The 24114-nt window shown below is 35.9% G+C and overlaps 2 protein-coding genes across 5 annotated transcripts; one reads left to right on the top strand and one right to left on the bottom strand.

Moving 5' to 3' along the window:
- Positions 1–8732: 8732 nt before the first annotated feature.
- LOC113727849 (FACT complex subunit SPT16) lies at positions 8733–13571 on the bottom strand. 2 transcript variants are annotated; one of them, XM_027252224.2, is made up of 3 exons: positions 13201–13571; positions 10120–12252; positions 8733–10031 (listed from the first exon to the last, which is right to left on the bottom strand). In XM_027252224.2, the coding sequence occupies exons 2-3, from the start codon at positions 12237–12239 to the stop codon at positions 8957–8959; spliced, it is 3195 nt and encodes a 1064-aa protein (XP_027108025.2). In that variant the 5' UTR covers positions 12240–12252; positions 13201–13571; the 3' UTR covers positions 8733–8956. The 2 variants fall into 2 exon arrangements, with proteins under 2 accessions (XP_027108025.2, XP_027108024.2); XM_027252223.2 differs by having other exon boundaries at positions 10120–12257.
- A 3530-nt stretch (positions 13572–17101) lies between these two features.
- On the top strand, positions 17102–23756 carry LOC113727850 (ATP-citrate synthase alpha chain protein 2). Of its 3 annotated transcripts, XM_072076382.1 has the most exons (13): positions 17177–17314; positions 17411–17539; positions 18648–18824; positions 18903–19064; positions 19192–19272; positions 20257–20308; positions 20671–20785; positions 20888–20969; positions 22234–22329; positions 22467–22568; positions 22670–22786; positions 22891–23007; positions 23421–23635. In XM_072076382.1, exons 2-13 carry the CDS (start codon positions 17441–17443, stop codon positions 23490–23492), a joined length of 1272 nt encoding a protein of 423 aa, XP_071932483.1. In that variant the 5' UTR covers positions 17177–17314; positions 17411–17440; the 3' UTR covers positions 23493–23635. The 3 variants fall into 3 exon arrangements, with proteins under 3 accessions (XP_027108026.1, XP_071932483.1, XP_071932484.1); XM_027252225.2 differs by having other exon boundaries at positions 17102–17539; positions 23421–23756; XM_072076383.1 differs by lacking the exons at positions 18903–19064; positions 19192–19272 and having other exon boundaries at positions 17307–17539.
- The last annotated feature ends 358 nt before the right edge of the window (positions 23757–24114 follow it).

The following is a 24114-nucleotide window of genomic DNA, read 5'->3' on the forward strand; positions in this document are numbered from 1 at the left end:
AGAAAATTTTTCCGTCCTTGGAGAACAAACCTATAATTTGACCTGTAATTTGTTAATCAAGTGATTGTGACTACATATGGAAAACGTAGGATTTTAGGACTGTCATGTGTTGGGTAGATAAATTATTTTTAACTAAACTTTTACTAACTATATTGTCTTTTACCCTGTCACTAATCTTGTCATGCCCAAGATGAATCATGATATGATATGTGGGAGAAAAAGTGATTTTAAGTGCTTTTGCAAGGAGTTTCTGTACCTGCCAAAGCATTCCCAATCTCTGGAATTGAAGATACGGCACTTAGAAAGAAAAAAACTGATGAACCAAAGTATGCCACCAGGAATAAGAGAAGCAGATATTCAACCAAAGCTGTTCCCTTCCCTGAAAATGATAGCCCGACCAGAAAATACATGGAGAATGTATAAGATGCTGCCTGCAAAATACAGTAGTCATACGATCTATCAGTCTCGCACTATAGATTTCTCTTATTATATTTCTGCAAAAGGAAGTCATTTAGTTGTTTACTTCTATTAGAGTTTGCGGGATGTTGACTATGGAATGGGCCACAACATATGAGGAAGCTCGAAAGAATTTCTGTGCTCGATGCTTATAAAAGATAGGCCGTTGGAGCAAATAAAGTGGGAGCTGTACCAAGTTTATGAGCATTATGCTCATTGTCGACACAAACCCCAAGGCCCTGACAGTTCATTTTCTGTTGGTCATATTGCCCTCCGAGCTTGCATAACAGAGTCCCAGTAAACAAGCCAAGTATGATTGCCTGCAATAGGAGTAGTCTTTGTTAGGTAGAGTTGGCATAAACTTCAGATGAACAGAATCAACATTATTTGTATCTAAGAGGGCATTACAAAAAATTGACTGTGACATTGTTCAGCTATTTCCAACATATTTAATTTGGACTAATACCAAGATTTGATACTTACCTGGAATAGCCTTAGCATGAGTAAAATTTGGAGGCGTTTGGTGATCTTAATTTGCCTGCCGATGAGTGTTTTTGTAGATCTCAACCATGTTTGTGTAAATGGCGTTTGAGATTTCTCCCATTGAGGTTGATAACTTTCCTCCTATATCACCAAAAGTTATTTCAGTTATTTTGGAACTAGCATCTTCTTTTTAGCTCTATTGAAGGTGATTGCTTGTCACAATATTAAACGAAAGTCCTTGTAGTCTCCTTTTCTAGTTAGTTTTTTTTTTTTTTTGAAGAGAATCTGTACCTTTGTCTCATAACGTTCCACTTGAATACGTATATGCCCTGCAGCCTTCTGCAATGTAGAGTATGCATGAGAGGCATGCTCATGCTGGTGTCTTTGTGGCCCCAATGCCAGATATGTCGATTCTTCACCGTTTACAGACAATGCTGTAACGATATCTCCAATTTGAACTCTGCCTGTGCTCTCAATTCTTCCTGACTGACCAACTTTGCTAGAAATCTTGCTAACTACCAATTCTGCAGCCAAGCATGGTTTTGCGACTATTAATAGCAAAAGTACAATTTTTTTCTTATTCTATAACTTCGAAGTCTGTAATCAGTGGAGATGGTGCACAGAATCCTGTGTATTGGAGCATTACTATGAGGTTTGATGGGCAGACGTACCTGTCAACTTTCTTGGCTTGGCATCAACCAAGGAACTGTACATGGATGCTGTCTTCAGAGACAGGCCAAGCCCGGGCTCAGTCTCAATCCAGTAAGTGTGCTTCACTTTGTCCCATGTGACAATTCTTATAATGTCTTTGTAGTGATCCGAATTCCTATAGTTCCCAACCAACTGATCTATTGACAAAGGAGTCGCCTCTGGTGCTATATATCGGGAACCATATCCAGCCACTATATCTTCCAGGAACTCAGCTGATTCCACATGCAATGGCTTCTCATATCTGCACATTTCACCAAAATAGCTCATATTGAGTTATATCACTAGGATTGCACCTCCAGAAATCAAATGTACCATACTATAAGATAGTTTAGGAGTTTTTGGAATTATGCATTTTTATTATTACTGACCCAAGTTTATTGAAATAGGGAACTGCATCTTGTCGAGGTCCTTGGAACACCACATGACCACCACCCAGAAGTATGATTCTGTCGAAGAGATCAAATACTTCTTGTGATAAGTGCGTTAGTGACATGATCGCAGAAGATTGTTGAATTCTGCATACTTCTTATTGTGTCCACCAGGTCATAAGTAGCTGCAAGATCAGACCCTGAAAGTGGCTGGGTCATAAAGCATGACAGCACAAGTCCCCAGTGCTAATTCCGCTGTTGTGTGCTTCTGGCAATCAGTATCTGAAATTGCTTCTCCAGTAAGTTTGTGTTCAATGTTCTTCAAGTTCAGAATCTCCAATATATATTCTAAGAATGAATCTTATCCCTCTACAAGTCCATGTGCAAAGAATTTTCTCATTTGAGGAGTGAACTTCTCTGGAAGAAGTTTTTGACTGCACTCCCTTGCAAACTCTAGTGTCTCTCGAACAGATAAAAATGGAATATGTCTGCAGGTTTGGGATATCTAGTAGAAATCTTATAAAAAAAAACATATATACACTTTGTTTTAAAAACAAAGATCCACAATTGAAAAAAAAAAAAAAAGACTGAGTCAATTGAGAAATCGAACGGATTTCTGATTGAACCATCGAATCAACCGGGTTATCCAGGTTTAATTGGGTCAATTTCTTGTCCAATCAAACTAGAGGCCTAGCCCAATCTAATGCATAGATCATCGGCCTGATTGATTCAACCGTCAGATTGAACTGGGTTTAATAATTATGATTTATTATCAATATATGAAGTTTTAAGGAAGGCTTGAGATTCCATTATCCAATGTGAAACTAGCCACCATTTGGAAATCAAATATGTAAACTATCTATAATGAATAGGGTTTCTACTTTTCTAACCAAAGCAAAATTGCACTGCAAGTGATTGCTAATTGACAGATTGTGTCATCATGATCATGCTTCGATTTGAACTACGGAAAACATATTCTGAGGTGAATGGAGCAAGTAAACCATGAAACCAAATTCAGCAAAGTTAATGCAGTGAGTAAATAATCAAAGTCTATATTTGGACAACGGTATCTGAAGTAGCAGTACCCCAATAAATGTTAATAGCTGAATCAGTTACCACAGGTTCCAAGCACAGCCAACAAAGAAACCAAAAAGAAAAAAAATAAGGAAACAGACTTTTGTACATTTTTCTAGGAAATCAGACCCAAGTTGCTCAAACTCAAAGAAAATTCTAAGGAATAACTTCAGAAACCTCTCATGACATTTTTCATAATATCCCTTAACACTCCTTTGGTTTTGAAAATCTCACTTAGCTCTGTTAAATTGACATTTTGTAACATTTTAGCCCCCTTGGAGGAAATACAAGAAAGATGAATTTTTTATTCCAATACTACCCTTATGTTATCCTACTTATGAAGTTTACTACAACAATAAAAAAATAAAATAAGGTTAAAAAGTAAAAAAATGAAAATATGAGTGGTTATAAATTAATGTAATAATGAGTAATTTTATAGATATACAACAATTATTACCTAGTGTAATGAATGATATTTTTTTTAAAAAAAAGTATTATACTCCTACATATATTTCATCATTAGATCATATTTTGATTAATTTTTTAATTCCTGACTTACTTATAAGATTTTTTCCTGTTACGAACCACAAGTATCAAGAGATTATTTTAATTTTTAATACAACTTAAATTACATCATGTATTAAAACATATTTCCGAAAAGAAATATCTTGCCTTCCTTATAACTGTCCCACAAGAGAGCTGAGTGATATTATAAAAAACCTCAGGAGAGGCTTACGAAATTATCCCTAATCCTAATCCTAACTGTAGTACGTGTGAAAACCACAACCAAGTTAACTACAGAAAGTGTTTTTTTTTTTTGGTCCTGACTATTCCTTCTTAAATTCACAAAGCAATCCAGGACTCCGAGGACTGGGAGATTGCGCTAGCTACAACAAATTTCTTGTCATCCGCAAAATAAAAATAAATAAATAAACGAAGCCGATTCCCAGCTTTTCCGCTTCCTCTCTCACCAATATCTTTTTTTTCTACTGTTTTCCTCATCCTTAAAACCCTGCATGCATGGCCCTGCAACTCCCTCCGATCATCCAAATTGTTTTGAATTATAAAATCTTTTACTGCATATGTTAGCGTTGTAGTATTTGTTACGTGCTGATATTGCTGTATGGGTTTGACGAAGGTAAAGGGATTTATAACTTTTTTTTTTTTGGCTCGCCAACCAAAAGAACCTTTTCCTTGGGTACGTTCTGCGGCAATGTCATCTACCTCAGGATTCAGGCCCCTTTTTTTTTTTTTTTTTGTCAAACCTGTATCTGGATATAGCAAGTCATTGGAGTTTTCTGAGTGAAAAAAGACCATTTATGCGCAAGCAGTCGTCAATTTGGAACGTACGTGTTAGAGGTGGCAATATGGATAAATGGTTCATAATTGGTTTTGATTTAATGGATGGTGGATAAAATTTATCCAATCCATTTAGATCCATTTAATAAATGGATCTAAATGGATGGATCTAAATTGATTAAATAAAAACCAATTATCCATTTATAATCCATTTAAATATTTTTGTTACTTTTTTTTTGTATTACCATTTCTTGTAAATTCAAGCCACAAAATACCACGGATGTAAATTCAAGCAAAATGAACCTTCATTTCACTAAAAAACTATCTGAAAATATTATTATTATTATTTTTTATTTTTATTATTATATATGTATATATATATTACATATTACAGAGTAGCCATATATTGCAAACTAGCCCAAACAATAGAAGTCCTGCATAGACCGTACGTAGGGTATCTACAAATTCGGCATCCATGGAATTTAATTATGGCCCATATTATCTTCTACTTTTAGCCTTGATTGCATTTAAATTTATCTCAAATTCGGCATTTCCCTCTCAATTAATTAAGTCCAAGAACAGATACCAGTTTTCTGTTGTACTTTAAAAAATAAGAGAGATCTTAGAACAAGTAAAAGTTCATAGATATATGATTCAAGTGGATTAATTAACCGATTTGTAAACTTATTAATGTGTTTGTTACCAAAAAGAAAATGATCAAATTTACCCCTCCTAATTCAAAATCCTCTCATGGTCTGATGTTGACCCACTTTCTTAGCAAATGAATTAGATTTCACTAAGTGAAGAATTAAAATAAACTAGTAACTCACCTTATTCAAAAATGCATTTAAATGAATAACTATATTTTTCTTGTTCTAGTTACTAGTTCATGTAAGCAAAATTTTCACACCCCAATTGCAATTTTAGGATGGCTCCTTTTTTAGTCATTTCCTTTCCCTCTCTTTTATTTGGTTTTTAAGTAAATGGATATAAATGGTTTTAGTGGATAATCCATATAAATCCATTTAATTTAATGGTTTTACTTTGATCAACCATTTAAAACCAATACTATAAATGGATAATCCATTATCCATTTAATTATGGATTATATGGATGGATAAATGGATTTCAATCCAAATTGCCGCTTCTAGTACGCGTTCTATGGAAAGAATCGCGTTTAGGTGCATTTATTAACAGGCACAACAAATCCCCTAAGAGCTCATAATAGACAGTAGTATCTATCAACAGGCCCAAATATAGAACCCCCTCCACCCTCAGCTCACCATACCAGGTGTCTCCGCCCTAACGTTGGTGGTACATCACATGCACAGTATTGAGTAAACTCCACCGCCACCAGATAACTGGAGATACAATACAACGAGAGGGTCGAGCTGTTACGGTAGGAAAATGAAAACAATTACAGCTAGTTATAAATTTTTTTGGAGTCTATCCTATCATCTTATCTATCTTTTATGTATTTGAACCCGTGATTTATGGGTACTTTGCCGATTAAGTGATATATATATATATATATAAGTAATGTTTGGTAGTAGCAATATTACATGTTGTCTGTAAGTTTTACAATTAGCTGTTCTTTGATCAACAGACGTTTGTGACTTTGAAACTCACAACTTCTGTTATCCAAAGTATGCTCAAAATTCCTAGCCAATAAATTTACATCACTATGTGTTGGGGTATCTTGGACTTCCAAAGTCCATCGGTCAATTATGTCTGTGGTATTATAGTAGTAATAATCAGGACATCAAATAACTCCAATAGTTTCTCAATTTTCACTAGTGTTTCTATATAGTCTCTCAATATTTACAAGTGTATATTAGGTCCTCAACTTCTCAATTTGGTTTTGATTAGTCCCTAAGGACATTAGTGTCATTTAGTTGAGATTATAAGATTGGGTTATCATCATGTTATCCTCTCAACCTATATCACTATAATCAACTTTCTTTTTATTCTTCCCTCATTTCACCTCTAAATCCAACTCAACATGTTAACCATTTTTGCACAAAAATACCCTTCTTTCTTATAGCATTACCATATTGTTATTATCACTCGACTTGCTAAACCAAAGCCTACTATCATCTTACATCTTAATGCTATTTTTAAGGCATTTTACTCCACCATTAAGCTAAATGAGAATGTTCAAAAAAATTTTGATTAAAATTATATATAAAATAAAAACTTGAAAACTGTAAATGGTTATTCTTCTCCCTTGTTTTTTTAACTCTATGAGTACCAAGAAAATAAAAGCAAATAGGATTTTACCATTTTTGAGATGGTAAAAATATAAACAAAGAGCTAAGAGAAAGGGAGATAGAAAATCCGTTTTTGAGAAGAAGAAAAATTAGAAAAAATAAAATATTATCATTACTTTAGGGCTGTTGAAGTTGGTGTTGAGTGATAGATAGAAGAGTAATGAGACTATTTAACTCTTTCTTTTTTTCTTTTTTTCTTTCCTCAGAATTGAGCTCTCTCTCAGCCAAAAATAAAAAAAAATAAAAAAGAAATGAAAAGAACACTTTTGACCTTTTTGGTAAGATTAAAGATGGTAAAAAAATGAGAAGAACCATTCAAATTTTTTTTGTAATTATACATGAGAGGAAAGTACTTTTGTCCAAATCTTTCAACATACTAAATTGGTTTAATGGTCGGATAAAATTGTTCAAAAAATAATATTAAGGTGTAAACTGATAATGTCATTATAATTTATAGGGATAAAGTGATATTAATCTTAATGGCTAAACATATCTTTCCACTTGAATTAACAAATTCGGTTACATTTGACTATTACTTTTGGGGGGGGGGGGGGATAAAGTGACTAAAAATTATGTTAAGGGAGAAATTGATAGCAGTACAAAATATTAAGGGATAAAATGAGAACAACCTAAATTAATTTAGCAGAATTTAACCTATTACAAAGTACATTCTCCTGTTTAACTCCATTTGAAGTTGAGTTGGAATGTCATATTAGTCACTTCACATAAAATTAAAAAGTTCAAGAGTACAAAACTTAACAGAGCAACTTAATTCTATCCTATTTGCATAAAACATCTTTCTGAGATACTAGAATGAAGTAATAAGATGGTACTGAAAGTGTACTACTACCAACTTTATTGCCAAACTAAATGCGGTATTTGATATTATTCCCATTAGTTCTAAAACAAAAAAGGTAACACTATATTTACACCTAGTTAAGCTTAGGGTTTATTCACATTATTGTGATTTTTGCCCCTTCAAATGGAGAATTCATTTAAGACATCGACAAACTGAATTTATGAGGGAATTCCAGTACCTGGTTCCAAATTTTTTCTGTGCCAAAAACTTGACCACGGTTGCTGCTGCAATCTAACATCAAAACGCATTTGAACAGCTTCCAGTTAATTTAACGGTAGTGGGATGTCCCGAACTGAGCTATTTGCTTTGTTTTCTTTTCGTTTTCGTCAACTGGATTACACACTAGAAAATTTTCATCTCTTTATATCATATTAAGAAAAGTGATGATCACTGAAAGCAAAAAAAGGAAACTGTATTTCGTTAGTGTTTCTTTTACTATAGAAGAAGGATTTAAAACTTTTTAGCACTAGCTCCCCCCTCATATCTTTTGGCCTATTTTGATGAAAGATGCATGCAACGTATGTTAAGGAAGTTTCTGCTGCAAACTCTATATATTTATCCACGCCATGCTTGAGCCTTTCTGAACCACTTAAAAAAAGAACTTATTAGTAAGGTATATTTCAAGCTTCAAAGGCCATATTTCTCCTTCGTCTGCTCGAACAACACATTGCATGTTGAATATGAATACCATGTACTATTAGGGAAAAACAAAACCTGTTAATAGTTGCATTTACTTTATAAGTTTTACTTCGTAATTTTCTTTTGGATCTCGCATGCAACTTTTAACGGGAAGTATGGATCCATGTCTAAGGCTAGTTGATGATGAATGTGAGCATGGTGGGCGAGCCCGCAACCCTAGCCTAAGATGTATATATGACATCTTTTACTTGTGGTGGGCATCAAGAGCATGCAATCAATAGATTCAGTACGAATCACAGATGCATCAATAAACGGGCATATATGCCACAACATGAAAGAGAAAAAGCTGACCGTTAAGGTTAAATTCTCCTGTACTAGATTCCTTTTCTTTCCAAATAACGCATGTCTCCAGCAAATGTTCCATTCTATGGGGCATGCTTCCGCATGGAAATATAATATTGGATACTCTTAACCTAGCCAAATAAAGGAAAAAGAGTTGAGAGGCGAGATCAACCATGCTACAAAAGCCAGCACAAATGAAAACAGAAAACCACAACTATCATGAAAGCAGACTAGGGACATAAGATTAAGTTTCCCATAAAGATAAGCTACCAATTTACAGCTGAAGTCTTATCATCTATCCTTCCAACTAGGAATCAAAACATAGACAACAACACCAAAACGCTAAAACCACTTTCTACGGAGAATTTACCACTGGGCTAATGTCTAGACTAGCTGCAACTACTGCACCCAAGTCAATGCCTGACGAAGTTGACTAGATCAAACTCCCATCAGATCTACCTGAACCTGCCTCGCTTTGGGGCACTGCTACTTGGACCAGCTCTTGACTTGCCATAACCCTTCATCTTCCTTCTGCGTCTCTCATCGTCACTGTCTGATTCATCCCCTTTCTCCCTATCTGCATTGCTTGCCTCCCTCTCCAACTCTTCCCAAGTCTTTCCTCTCTCTTCCTCTGACTCTTCCTCCTCTTCCTCTTCATCGTCATCAGATTCAACGAGTGATTCACTGCCAGAATCTTCATCTTCTGACTCAGATTCAGGCTCAACATCTGATGGCTCATAACCAACATCTGACTCCTCAGATTGATCAGACTCTGAGTCAGAAACTTCCAGGTTCAGAAACTCCCAGCCACCATTGTCTATGAAGCCCTGAGGGTCATCAATGATGTTTTTCAGTATATTAGGCCAATTAAGATTCAGCTTGCTCTCATAGTACTTAAGGTCTGTGGTGTCCAGCCATTCCTTGATGCCATCAAGTGCTGTGCAAGGAATCGAGTCTATCTTTGCTACTGCACGCTTGAAGTCTTTGAAAACAATTGCCATATCAAAATTTTTCTGCCCAAGACCCACTCTTTCTAAGTTCACGATCTCAATCTCACTAAGGGTAACAACAAAGAAAGGAGTCTCTATCAGCTCAACCAAACAGCTTGAAGTTGGAATAATGAAAGTTGAGGATTTATTATGCACTCCATAGAACCCTAGTTCTCGCAGAGGTTGATCAAACTCGAGGTCAAGCGCTTTAAACTGAGGTTGCCCCCAGAGATCATTCACACGGTTGACAAAATTCTGAAAGTCCATGTTGATTTTGTTTTTGCGATCTCTCTCCCTCTGTTCTTCTTCAATCTCGTCTGGATCATAGGCAGATCTCTTTCCGCCCCCAAGTGTTTGGACCACGTCCATCACCTCAGTATAAAACTGAACATCCTTGGTTTTCTTATTTCCCACCATTATGTGATTGTGAAGATGAAAGTGAACAAGGGTAATCATCTCCTTCTCAGCAGGCTGGAAGAAAGCATGCTTGATATTACCATACATAATGTCAACCTTCTCATCTTGCCTCGAGGTTGAATACCTGAAATATTCAGTTCAGGTTCAGACAAACAGTTATAGCATGCTGTGCAGCCGAGAGGAAAAGTGGGCAGAGGAAAGGAGAAATATACCTGAAACCGTTAACATGAGCTTCAAGTGTACCAGTCAGCTTCCTTCCACGACCACCAAAAACAGGACGAATCCACAATTCAGACAACCTCAAAGGCTTAAATTTGTTTCCAGCAAGTACTAGCTTCTCCTGAGTAACCAGTGTTGCCCTCTCAGCTCTTTCAGACTCCCTTGCAACAACATTTCGCCTAAGTGTTTTGATCTGCTGCACCACTTCACTGATGTGCCTAGGATCCTTAGAACGGAATGAAACCTCCTTCAAGTATATAGCTCCCTGATTTTTCAGTGTGTTAGCATCATGAGGATTGAAAGGAGTACCAGGCACGTTAAAAATTATGCGGATATAGCAATTCCTATTAGTATCCTGCTGGCTGGAGACTGTTTTCACAGTAGCAACATGGAAAGGCACCATGATACCATATATAGGCACAAGAACAGCCTCGTGCTTTTGGTCGACTTGTATCATCATCTCTCTAGGTGGTGGCAAATCATTTACGCTCTTGTATGCAATCAGCTCACTGGAGGTCTTGACAGATGTCCGGTTGTTTCCAGTGACTGAATCTCCACCAGCAAGGCGACGAGCAGTTTCTTCATTTTTCTGTCGCGCAAGTTCAGCCTGGTGCTGCTTCCGGAGTTCTTCCTTTGACATCTCCTGGTTGTCTGACCGTAGCGTTGCTTTTGAATATTCCTTGGCAGTAGAGTCAACCTTCACTTTTGGCTCTTCTTCTTCTTCTTCTTCGCCTTCATTAAAAGAGTAAGCAACATCCCTAACATCTTTAGAGCTCAACTGGGTCACCACATCACAACCATCATTTGTGACAATAACTGTATCAGCAACCAACAGCGAAAAATTTTGACCTTTTGGATTGGCCGATTCAGTTTGTAAATTCTGAAATCCAAGCGACACATTGAAAGCCATCCCTGCTTTAAGCAATCGATCATTTTTCACATTCAAAGTCAACCCTGACTCACGAAACTCTAGCCCAATACCTGTCCCAGCAGATTTAGTCAGGTTGGGCAACAATTGAGGAGCATTCTCTTTTACAACTGCAACGGCTGCCTGATAGACAGCACCGACTTGATTCCCAGGCTTCAGTGCTCCAACTGCTGCTTCGTGGGCTTTTAGAAGAACTTGATAAGCTTTCATTTGCATTGTGTTTGCATCAATAAGAAACGTCCTTGCAATATTGGAACAATAGCTGTTATAGCGGGACCCAATAGCACAGATGATCACACTGGTTGAATCATAAAAGAGATCATCATCATTGCTTGAAGCACTAGGTCTGAGATCAAAACTCCCACCACTCTGGAAAATAGGAGGGTAGCAAATATCCACATTCTCAGCTTTCAGCTTCACCTTGATTTTAGCAGGATCCAGAATAGCCCTTTCTGTGTCTTCCATCAATGCTGAGTGAGTAATTTTCTTTTCATCATCTATGACCTTCTCAAGTCTGGGCACAACAAAGCTCTTCATTACAGAAGCAGTCAAGTATGCAGCTTTCTTGACATAAGTTATCTCATTCTGGTCCTTGACAGCAAAAAGATCAGATAATCCATTACTTATGTCACACAGCTGGAAACCAGAGCTTTTTAACTTATCAGCCCATTTTTCCAAAAGCGCCCCTTCAGGAGCCTCTCTCACAATGTGTCCCACAGTGGGGGTGTTGCGACTGTCAGACTTTGATTGTGAACGCATGGCACGGAGAACAGAATCCATTTGGGTAGTCCCATCATCACCTTTCTGCTTAACATGAATGATGACATCCATGTCAAAAGAATCTTTAGCAGATCCTTTCACAGTTTCAAGTAAACTAGCCTTCTTCTGGCTGCATAAGAAGTGGATCTGTTTGCCTCCAAAAACCATGATTGTCTCTGGAAATTCATATCCAAGAAGCCAAATATTCAGGGTGGAAGACTTTAAGTAACACAGATCTTCAGAAGGTGGTGGTGTGGCAATTGCAAACAGATCAGCAGATCCCCACAGCTCATTTATGTGTTCCTTCCAGTGCGAATAGAGGGCCTGCAACCTTTTGGAGAAGGTGTCCAGATCTATAGCATATGGAACTCCACCACCTGCATTCCCATTAGCAGGTGGACCACTATCATTACGCTGCTCTGCCATGATGCATCAACCACTGCTCTGCAAACAAAAGGTTATGAATGAAAAGATGCAAAAGAATTTAAAGATGTTACAGAATCTCTTCTAGTCAATGGTAAATAACTCACATAATATGCATCTATGCAACAATGTGATGACAACAATTGTTCAAAAAGGCGATCACAAACAGATGCTAAAGGAAAATATCGACTAACAAACCACATACCAACCTTTATTTTTTATCTATTTTTTTTTTATAACTTGCATGCTAATCTGGAAGTGTTAACCTGTGCTTCTGTGGGCTGGGGTGTCTACTAAAAGCAAAGGAGCTATCTAAAAATCTATGCACAAGCCATCAATAGATGGATGATTTTCTGTGAATGAGTGTGAAAGAGAATATATAGGTGAGTCTATGTAGATGCGGGCGTTGGATGAAGGTGAGTGTGGGGCTTGCATGGGGGTCGAGGATTGAGAAAAAACTAGGCTTAGAGGAAATGGTCAAGGATGCCCCCAAACAACAACAAACTCCGACACAAAATCTCCGAATATGGAAACTCAGACAAGTTTCAATAAAAGTTTCTCTTTTTTTTTTTTAACCCTAAGAAAAATTAGTTTTTTCGTAAGTAAAAACAACCAGGGAATCCACCAGACCAACTTCAATCCATCAAAATAAAACAGTTTTTAATCGCCCATCTTTAAGCAAAAAGAACTGTTTTAATCTAAAATTTCAAAAATTAAATGAATATAGGTTTTCCAGATTTAATAAATAGTAAGAGGAAACCCCAAAATAAAGTTAAATTCAAGCACATTAGCGTTCCCACAATCCCAAACACAAAAACCCCCCAAATCGAAAAAGAAAGTTTTGATCCCCAAATAAGCCCAATTAGGGTTTCAATTAAGTTAAAAAGCTATAAAAAGTAAAGAACCTATTCAACCAGCCCTAGAAATGAAACATAAACAGATTAATACAACTGAAATGACTCACCCTTTGATTGAAGAAAGAGCGAATCAAACAACCCGGATGAAGTTTTACGCTTCAGCCGCCGCCTGGATTTCGGTTTTGACCTAGCGGCGGAATGTAGCAACTAGGGTTAGGGTTGCAAAGCCACGGAGTTAATTTACACTAATTTTATCGCTAACACGTTATCAGTTTGAGTGAGGAAGCTAAGAAGATCAAACGCATCGAGTTTTTCCAAAAAATTTTGAAGATTGAAGAGAGAAACGAAGAACAAAGGATGAATTCTTCGTCGAGAGAGCTCAAAGAACGAATTCGGGGAGAGGATTTTTGGAGAGCATGCAAGAAAGAGAGCCAAGGTCGAGAGAGTGAATTTTGGGCTTGAGAGGAGTGAATGAATTATAGTAGTTTGATTTTCAGGCTTTCCGAGGTATTTATGGTTGGGTGAGTTGTGAATCACGGCAAGGAGTTTCTGATAATTACTCCAAATGCCACCGATTTTTGAACCAAATGACGAGTGTGTCCCGTGGATTATGAGGTAATTTGCGGTGGGGGAACGTACGGGTGTGGTTTCCCAGGGGTATTGTGATAATTTCAATTTTGGTAAAAGTTAAGGGTATTTGGATAAATGCGTTCAAGGAGGGTAGTTTTGGGGTTTTCCGCTCACATGTGGGGACAGTGGACCATACGGGGAACACGACATCGTTTTGTGCAGGGAAAGTGCAGCTGCCGTCTTCTTCTCTGCTTTCCCTTTTATTTATCTTTTCCGTGAAAATGGCGGGAAGCAAGGCTTTATTTTTTGGGGGGGTTTAAGGCCCTGGCGGGAAATTATCGGGTGTGCTCATGGTGTCCATGTCTTAATAAACATCATTTACATCTTTGTCATCATTTTCAACCTATATTGGATTATAAGGTTTTAAGTTGGGGAAAGTTTAGGTTTGGTTTGGTCCTAACAATTTATTTAGGAAAAAAGTGATTAACGATGCGAAAAGATATTAATTATAAACCTTTTTTCTTTATTATTGTATTTCCTTTAATTTGTTTCATGTCTCTTATGATTATACGTACATTACTCTTTTACTTTGTTCAATCTAAAATTCTAAGTTCATTTAGTTTATTTCTCTAAGTTCATTTATGAGTTCATTTGATTGCTTAAAAAAGTATTATTTCGTATAGTATTTTGCGTGTTCTTGTTTTTCCTTTAATTTTATCTTATGTCTGTTATGAATTTACATACTTAACGTCTTTTTACTTGTTAAATCTAAAATATTAGATTCGTTTAGTTTCTTCAAAACTATTACTCATAAAAATTTATATGTAATCGTGCTGTCCGTTTTTAATCTATCTCATTCCTGTTAAGGATTTACATATTTTAACTCTTTTCATTTGTTGATTCTGGAACACTAAATTCATTTCATGCCCATGGTCGATCATTATAAGGCTATTTTATCTACGAGCAATGTGTGGTGTATATAAGTCGAGTCTCAATATCTTGGACTTGTATGCCCCGGCGCTATCTATTGAAGTCCTCCCATAGGCAAATTTTGTGTACCCTATAAGGGAAGTCTCATGATGTATTTGGTCTAATATCTATCCTTAATTACTGCAAGGAAGGGACTAGTAGATTTCTTTGTCTAATACAAGGTAAGTAAATGATGGGATCCAATTTTAGAATGGATGAATTAGTCGAATTGCATTTGGATAACTTTTACAAGCACCCCTGACTGGTGATTTAAAGCAATGGACGTAAAATTTTATTACTTATTATAGTTGGCCTTTTGGACGCCATTTCAGCATATTTTAGGTGTTTGAAAAAAAAAAAAGGTAAAAGTTGAACGTTGAAATTTAAAATCGACACATTGATTTTATTAAACTTTTAAGCTGTCAATTTATTGTAATATCAGTGTCTCAATGAGAGTTTGTCTTAGTAATTCGTCTTGATTTGTACCGTTAAGTTTGTAGCCAAAATTATGTCCTACATAACTCACTAGACAAGACGTATACTATTATTAAAACATGTTTTACTCGCTCTATTTGTTTTGGGGAAGGGTGGGAGGGATGCTTTTGAGTTTGTATCCGGTCAAATAAGTATTAGTATCGAAGAAAATCAACATTTTTTTAGTTGAAAAAGTTGCAGATGTAGATCCAAATGATGCTCGATCCAATGATTTTTTTCGATAAGTTAGTCATCAAGTTGTTAAACATAGAATGAACTATTATCTTGTCACTCTTGAAGCTTAGTAGTATAATTGTGGACTTTCTCAACGGGTACCTCAGAATCTCTATAGGGCTTTTCTTGTCTGTATCAATGGAACTACGCCCTACTAGAACATTGACATGGCGAGTACGTTCGAAGTTTTGGGGAAATTGAGCACCATTTTTGTAGAAATAAAGAAACCCTCTGCAGAAAGTAATTTATCTGGTTAACAATGATCTAATATGAATGAGTAGCACTTTCACTATTCTAGTATTCTTGGAACAAACAAATCAAGTAGGCCTAGTATTGGATGCTCCCAACTTCTGTGCATATATAAGATAAACACTTCTGCTCATAATTAGAAAGTGTGTCTTGTCTGGTTAATGTTCTTAAAAGGAAGAGAGAAAACATAAAAAAGAATGATACTCTTACCCCGTTTGGATTGCCATTTTAGGAGTTTTTATTAAAAAAAAAATGTAATGTAACGATTTAATATATGTGAGGTAAAAAATTAATTAAAAAATATATTTATGAAAAACGTAAAATTTTTTTGCATAAAATCACAATCCAAATAGCCATTCTATGGCTTCTATTTTGCCATGCAGATAAAGGCAGACCTCTTTTTCTTACATGATTTTTAATTTTCTACTACTTTAGCAACATATGGAAGTGAATAGGGATTAAATGGCATATTTAACCTAAAAATTTTGTACGTGTGAATGACTATTACAAGAGTAAACCGCATGAAGTTCTTTTCTTTAGTTAGTAGCCCATGTCAACTGATGGATGGTAAAGCTACAAGTGTTTTGTAGTAAGGTGTTTGGAGAGTCATGAAGGGGATTCATGATCAAAATTTCATTTACTTGAAATAGTGATCAGTCAATTAAAATAGAGAAAGAAAAGAAAAACATTGATACCTAAAAAATTTAGGTTGAATCACTAGCCTTTAGACTGGCGGCCACCATCAAACCATTAAGGCTTGGCCACCATCACACCTTGCCTCCCATCAATTGGCACAGTATGTGGCTCTCTAACAAATCTAGATGGGTGTGTAGTGCATCCGTCTAGTCCGATGGTGATTTAGTCCCCGTTAGCCCCCCCATAAATCTAGTTGGGTTTCTCCTAAAATAGGTTAAAGTAGGAGTAGGAGTAGGTGTAGAATAGATTATTATCTACTGTAGAAAAAAAGAAAGCCTAGAAAATTAGGTTGGACTGTGCAACATCTTGTTAACATTTGTCAAATGAACTATGCTTTTGCACAATTTAAGGGGAAGCAGAAGAATCAAATAATACTTTGGCCTTTCAAATTTCTAGTAAAATTCGTGATAGATTCAAAACTATATCAATTAAATCATTCAAACATTCATCATCAAATAGTACCATTTAAAACCCTTCATCATAACATTTTTTAAAAAAAATTAACCCCAAAGAAAATATCAAATATATCTTGAAATCATCTTTCTCATCATCAGAATAATAAAATACAAGACCCGTAAATTGCAATTCAAGAATTTCGAAAATCAAAACCCTCGGCATATCTTGGCTAAGTTTACCAATTCAATGTCAATCTAATGTTTTCAAATAGATAATTACATATAAGTAAACCCCAAACAAAAAATAGAAAGATGAATTCTCAATATATATAAAAGGAATCCTCAATATTAAACATGAATTCAAAAAAAAAAGTTTTAGAAAGAAAGATAAGAGTCACGAGACAGCATACCCATAACCGTTATCCAACAAACATCCTCATTGCTGAAGTCGCCCAACTACCTTAGTACCGACTCAGTGCCAACCCTTCTCCTTTTCCTCTTCTCTTTTGCTCCTAATTTTTATTGTATCATCGATCCACCTGCCCATTCTTCTCTTTAAAGCCAATAATTCTATCTCTCCTATCCGATCAGATCTCTTTCATTTATCCTCTCGTGGAAAGAGTCTTGATAGCTGGTAATATATCACTACTACTGTACTTCAATATTTCTTTGAGTATAGCTGAGTGGAAAATATAAGACTTGGGTTTTTTCTGGGATTTTTTTTCTTGAGTGCATAATTGGATAAAAAGAAGGGAAAACAATGGCAAGAAAGAAGATCAGAGAGTATGATTCAAAGAGACTTCTAAAGGAGAATTTGAAAGGACTTGCTGGGATTGACCTGCAGATCTGCTCTGCTCAAGTAATCCCGTTTTCTATCTTCTGCATTATCCAATCCCCTTTTTTGTATTTAATATGATTACTGCTCACGTTATCTGATGAATTTGAATAGAGTTCTTCAGTTTTTGTGGTTTTGATTTTGTGCTATAGGCTTTAGATACGTTAATTGCATTTGGGACTGTGATTTTCTTGATTGGAGTTTAATATAGTAGTTTTCTATTGTTCGAATTGGAATCTTTACAGTTGGACATTGAATTTTGTGTTGTTCCTTCTATTTGCTAAATGTTGGAAGTTCTCTTTATTGTATTTCAGTTGCCAAAGGGTAAATGATTAAAAAGAGCCAATACTACCTGGGACTGCAATCATACTGTTAGATTGTATCTGAGTCACTGTTATAACTCCTCTTAAATAGGCCACCTTTGTAGGAGATTTGCTTCTGTTTGACGCAACGATTGAAAAGTATTAGTTAAAAAAATGACAACCTGAACCTTATCATGTAAGTTTTTTGAAGAATCACTTCTGGAATACATAGTTGAAAAGCATTAATCTACTTGGAGAAAGAGTTAAATGGTGTAAAGCAATGAAAAGGAAAGTTCTATGATCAGAAAAATACTACTTTGCGGAATTATGATTAAAATGAATAAGTGAGGAAAATGGAGTTGACATCCTTTTGAAATGAGTAGAAAAGACCTAGAATTTGTCAAGTCTAGTGATTTCAAAACCTGGAAAATGTCAGTTCAATTCAAGTTACTGCTTCGCAATATCAATCTTGTCAAGGGTCATTATGTTCCATTACTTTCTCTGTCGCTTACCCATGTGAACAAGCAACAGGTGAAAAGGGGATGCCAAATATAAAGGCTCTAAGGATGCTCCACCAAGTAGCCGTAATAAGTGGTTCAGTTAGCTTGGTAAACTTACATAAATAACACTAGATGAAATGACATATTTTTCATGTATTTCTAGTCTTCTCCTTGGGAACCTGCTGTATGGCACATCATTTTTGGCTTTCTCTTTATGAAAACATTTCAGCTGTGATCTACAGTATACATGTTTATTGACGCTTTCTCTTGACAATGCTCTTTGTACTAAAGAGTCACTTATTTTATGGAAAATCTTAAAACTGCTTGTAGGTGAATGAATCTACGGATTTCACGGAGTTGACAAACCAAGAACCATGGCTTTCATCTACACAGTTGGTTGTTAAACCTGATATGTTGTTTGGGAAGCGTGGTAAGAGTGGGTTGGTAGCTTTGAATTTGGATCTAGCACAAGTTGCTGAGTTTGTAAAAGCTCGCCTTGGTGTGGAGGTAACCAAGGAATTGGATTTTCATTTACTTCTGACGTTGTCGTTTGTGCTACTAATGCATGCATTTGATGACTTCTAGGTTGAGATGGGTGGTTGCAAGGCACCTATTACAACCTTCATTGTTGAACCATTTGTTCCCCATGACCAAGAATATTACCTCTCCATAGTTTCTGAAAGGTTAGGGAGTACCATTAGCTTTTCAGAATGTGGAGGTATTGAAATTGAAGAGAATTGGGACAAGGTGAAAATTTACCAAATTCTTGTGCTATGAATTAGAAGATTCTGGAGAATTGCTGTTGCACGTATGTCATGGTAATTGGATTATCTTAGGGAAACTGATGATAATAAATAAGTTTCCTATGTTACAGGTTAAGACAATCTTTCTTCCAACTGAAAAACCTATGACAACGGAGGCATGTGCTCCACTGATTGCTACACTTCCTTTGGAGGTATAAACCATAAGTTCTTCCCTTTGCCTCTGTTGGGAATGAACACTTGAGCAGTTATTTTTCACTGAAGATTAAAAGAAATATATTGTTATACCCTGAGTTTTTTCAAGCAAAAGTTGTTTAGGAAAATAACCAATGAAGAAGAAGAGGAGGGCATTCATGCCTTCTTTGGCCTTATTGAACTGATCAAATTTTCTGGCTTCCTTCACAATCTAGTTTCCCTTAATTGAATTTAGGTGAATGGATGACTTGTAGACTGTTATAAACATGACTGAAAGTTGACGTGCCTTGTCTTTATATTTTGGATGAGTCAGGCTTATGGTTTGAATTAGAATAGTGGTTGTTCTTTCTGTGCTCTAAGTTGGGGAAATATACAAGGCTCCAGGTGTTATTTTCCCTAATTATTGCACATTTCTGTCACAAACTTGCATTGGATGAGTGAGAAGTTTTGTTTGTTACAACTACCATAACTCATTGTTGGCTTTCTCAAAACTGTTGGATTTTCCAGAGTGTACAACCAGTCTACTGATTGGAGTTAGGAGTCTAATGTATGACATAAAAGTGTGTAGTGGCTAGTTGGAAGTAACTGGTAACAGTAGAGAATGCTAGGTTCTGGCTATGGATTGCCTTTTACTACCTTTGCACGTTGATGAATGTGGAATAGAAAGCCCATGCATTTTACCTAAACAAGGTCAAAGAACCTATTTTTACAAATGTGGTCCCGCATAAATCTTTACTTTCGTGTTCAAGAGACAAATGCCAATAGGTCTTCTAGTTATGTGGTCTATCGGGTTTAGTAAATCTAATGCATGATTTGCAACTCCTCCATGTATGATCCCAAAAGGTGGAAAGATGTATCATCCAGTCTGCCTATTGGTTGCACATGCTCATGTTCATTCTCGAACATTTTAATGTTCTTTTCTTTTACATTTCTTGTTTAATCTCTGGAGTATCTGGCTGAATTTTAGAAATTATCTGACTCAGGTACGAGGGAAGATTGGGGACTTTATAATGGGCGTATTTTCTGTATTTCAAGGTATGCAGTGTCCAGTAATGACAGTATACTTGGCATTTCCAAATCTGTTATTGATAATCGTTTAATGTAGATGATCTAGGTTCTTTCCATCTATAGCTGTATTGCTCCGAGTATTGTAATTTTGTGGAAGATCCTAAATTTGTAAAGATAATATGATTGATCATCTCTGACTTCTTTAAGAAAAAGTTCCATCGTTTTTTTAATAGAGTAGTTAATTTACTTTTACAGTTTTGTTCTTTCTGCAAGATGAAAGAGTGTTAAGTTTATTATTTTTTTTCAGGTAGTGAGTGGCATGATTGTTTGCTAATTAAATTATTGAGATCATAAAGTTAGTGAACTTCTTTGTTTCTATATCTCCACAGATCTGGATTTCAGTTTCCTTGAGATGAATCCCTTTACATTGGTAAATGGGGAGCCATATCCATTGGACATGCGAGGAGAGTTGGACGACACTGCTGCTTTTAAGAACTTTAAGAAGTATGTCTTAAGAGTTTTATCATGTGGACATGAACTCTGAAGTTCCAACTGGAGATACTTTGCTGTTCGATATCTGATCCTGTTTTACTTTTGTGCTTTTAGGTGGGGTATGATAGAGTTCCCTCTTCCTTTTGGAAGGGTTTTGAGCTCAACTGAGAGCTTTGTTCACACATTGGATGAAAAAGTAAGTCGCTTATCTTTCTGCTCATCCAAGCATATCACAGCGTCATTTTGTGTTTTATAAGGCTAATTTGTCTGATAAGGGCCATTATTGTGGTTGTGTAACTACATTTTTGTAGGGGTGAGCAAGTTCGGTACGTACCGAATTCATACCCGAATTCAAATTCAATTTGATAATTTGAAATCGGATATTTGGTAATTTGGTACAAAAGCAGTAATTACCGAATTCACCGAATTCTAATATGGTATGAAATAGGTAATGAGATTATGAATTTGGTATTAACCGATTTCGAATTTGTTTATAAAGAATTGGTTTAGTATTAGTATATACTACTAATATATTATTATATTATATAGGTAAATGCTATTAATAATAGTTAGTATATGGTATTATCATGTATTTATGATAATAATAATATATAATGATGTACAATATACTATTTCAGTATTTGTTAATTGTTTATGACTATAATAATACAAATATACAACAATATATAACATAACTATAATACTTATTATTTTATACATGACTCAAATTAGATAATAATTAATAAGTATAGGTATAATACATAACTATATTTAAGTATAACTATAATACTTATTATTTTAATTAGGCTGGAAACTGCAATTAAAGGATTCAGCAAATTTTTTTTTTAATGAATTCGGTTAAACCAAATTCATGACCGTTTCCGAATTCAAATTCGAAATTGAATGAATTCGGGTATCTCCAATTCGAATTTGAAAGCTGTTTAGATTTCTGTAAGTCCAATAACCAAATTTACTGAATTCATATAACCGAATTACCGAATATGCACCGTTTGCTCACCCCTACATTTTTGAAAGTTGTATTTTTCAAATGCTAATTGAACAACTGGTGGCTTGGAGACAAAAACAGCTTTTGCCCATCAAAACCACTAAACAGTCGAGGCATTCTGGAAGTTGAGGGCATACAGCTTAAAGTTGCAGTGTCATATCCATTGAAAGAAGAAATGGTGGGAAAAGAAAGGGAGCTTCTTGCCCTGAATTTTACTGCAGTTCACTGAAGTGAGACATTGAGTATCATTGTCAGATGAGACCAAGTTCACTATATAAACTTGCTTGTTTTTGAGCGAGATTCATTTGACCACACAATTTTTGTCTGTTTTGAGGAAACTGTCATTTTTTTGGGCTCATAATTTTCTTTGATAACTTGAGTTTGATTGTCATTGGAGCTACTTCATGGCAAAATGTGTTTGGTGGCTAATGTATTTTGTTGTTAACAATTGCAGACTAGCGCTTCTTTGAAGTTCACTGTTCTGAATCCTAAAGGACGCATCTGGACAATGGTGGCTGGTGGTGGTGCAAGTGTTATTTATGCTGATACAGTGAGTATTCAAACATATCCCAAATAGCTTACCGCTCAACAAATGTTGCTGCTCAAAGGCAGTTCTGAGCTTTTGTGAATATCTCATTCATCTGTGGTAATTTTGTTTTCTAGTATGTCTAAAAATCTTTTATCTAGGTTGGAGACCTGGGATATGCATCAGAGCTTGGTAACTATGCAGAATACAGTGGAGCGCCAAATGAAGAGGAAGTTTTGCAATATGCTCGAGTAGTCATTGATGTAAGGAATTTAGTGTTTTGTCTTCAATGACATTTCTATTAGTTTTACCTTTTTTGTTTTCTCACTTGCTTAACGAATAATCCATCTTAATACTGGTGCAGTGTGCAACAGCAAACCCTGACGGCCGTAAGAGAGCTCTACTTATTGGTGGTGGCATTGCAAATTTTACTGACGTTGCTGCTACTTTCAATGGGATTATTCGAGCTCTTAGGGAGAAGGTTTGGTTGACTTAGCCGCAGTCTAATATTTTATTTTCTTCCATCATTCTTTGAATGATAAACTCTTCATTTCCTTATTCTCTTACTCTCTGTGAACTGGGTAGGAATCCAAGTTAAAGGCTGCCAGAATGCATATATATGTTCGAAGAGGTGGTCCTAACTATCAGACTGGCTTGGCGAAGATGCGTGCTTTGGGAGAGGAATTGGGAGTTCCCCTTGAGGTACGAGATTGTGAATTTCTTTTTTGACGTACCTGTTGCATGAAAGTATCACATACAGAATGGAGCTTTCTTGTAGTAGGGCCTAAAATGAATTTAGCATTGCATCGTCAACGGTCAATATCTCATTTGAGTGCATTGTGAGATTGATCCTAATTTCCTTGTACCCAGGCAAATCTTCATGAATCTAAAGTTTGTGTCTTTTCTTGATCTATTGAATAGAACAAAACTTACTTAATTCTTGTCAGGATGAAACAAATCCTACTAGTGTTGCCTTGTCGTTTTAACTTTAGTTTTTCAATCATAGGCTTGAGTATATCCATTTTCACTCATTAAACGGCATAAAACTGGAAAAGAATGGTCTGGATGCTTTTTACTGTTTCATATCTTAAATCATGTTCATTTTTTGACTGTAGGTTTATGGGCCTGAGGCTACAATGACTGGAATTTGTAAGGAAGCGATTGAATGCATAATGTCTACAGCATAGTTTTGCAACTTCATCTGACAACCTGCTTGTTCTTCTTTTTCACACTTTTAGACACAACCTGCGATAAGAAAGGACAAATGGATTTCTGATCCAGCCATGGCATTTGTTTTGCTTTCTTCCTTTGGCAACTGTGAATACTGAAATTGGACATCTTGAAATGTTTGGTGATCAATTGTATCTTTTTTGTTGGTATTCAAACTGGCAGCTTCGAGTAATAATTGCATGTAGGCAAGATTTAATGAAGGCTTGTTTTTGATTGCTCAATATGTGGATTATGAGTTTTCTAAGCTACAACTTTTCTTTTCCTGTTCTCGCATGTTTTTATTACTAGCTTTTTTTTTTAAGCTTATATCAAGCTGGGACAAAAAAAACCTAAAATGGTTAAAAGAGTGTGGCTTATTTGCCAACAGAAAATGGAAAAATCTTGATCGGTTAACGAAGCATAAAAATGCTTAACTAGAAATTTCCCCCCTCTTTCTTTCAATGCGGCATTGAAGTGGTTCCTTTCTACTTCGTCAGTGTTGATGATTTCGTTTTGCTTATGGATCTTCTGTTCTGTGAGTTGAGCTCGTTCGTGTTTGTATAATAAAAAAAAAACGACTATTCAGAATTGATTAGATGT

Source organism: Coffea arabica, chromosome 2c (genome assembly GCF_036785885.1).
Source record: "Coffea arabica cultivar ET-39 chromosome 2c, Coffea Arabica ET-39 HiFi, whole genome shotgun sequence".
Taxonomy (NCBI): Eukaryota; Viridiplantae; Streptophyta; class Magnoliopsida; order Gentianales; family Rubiaceae; genus Coffea; species Coffea arabica.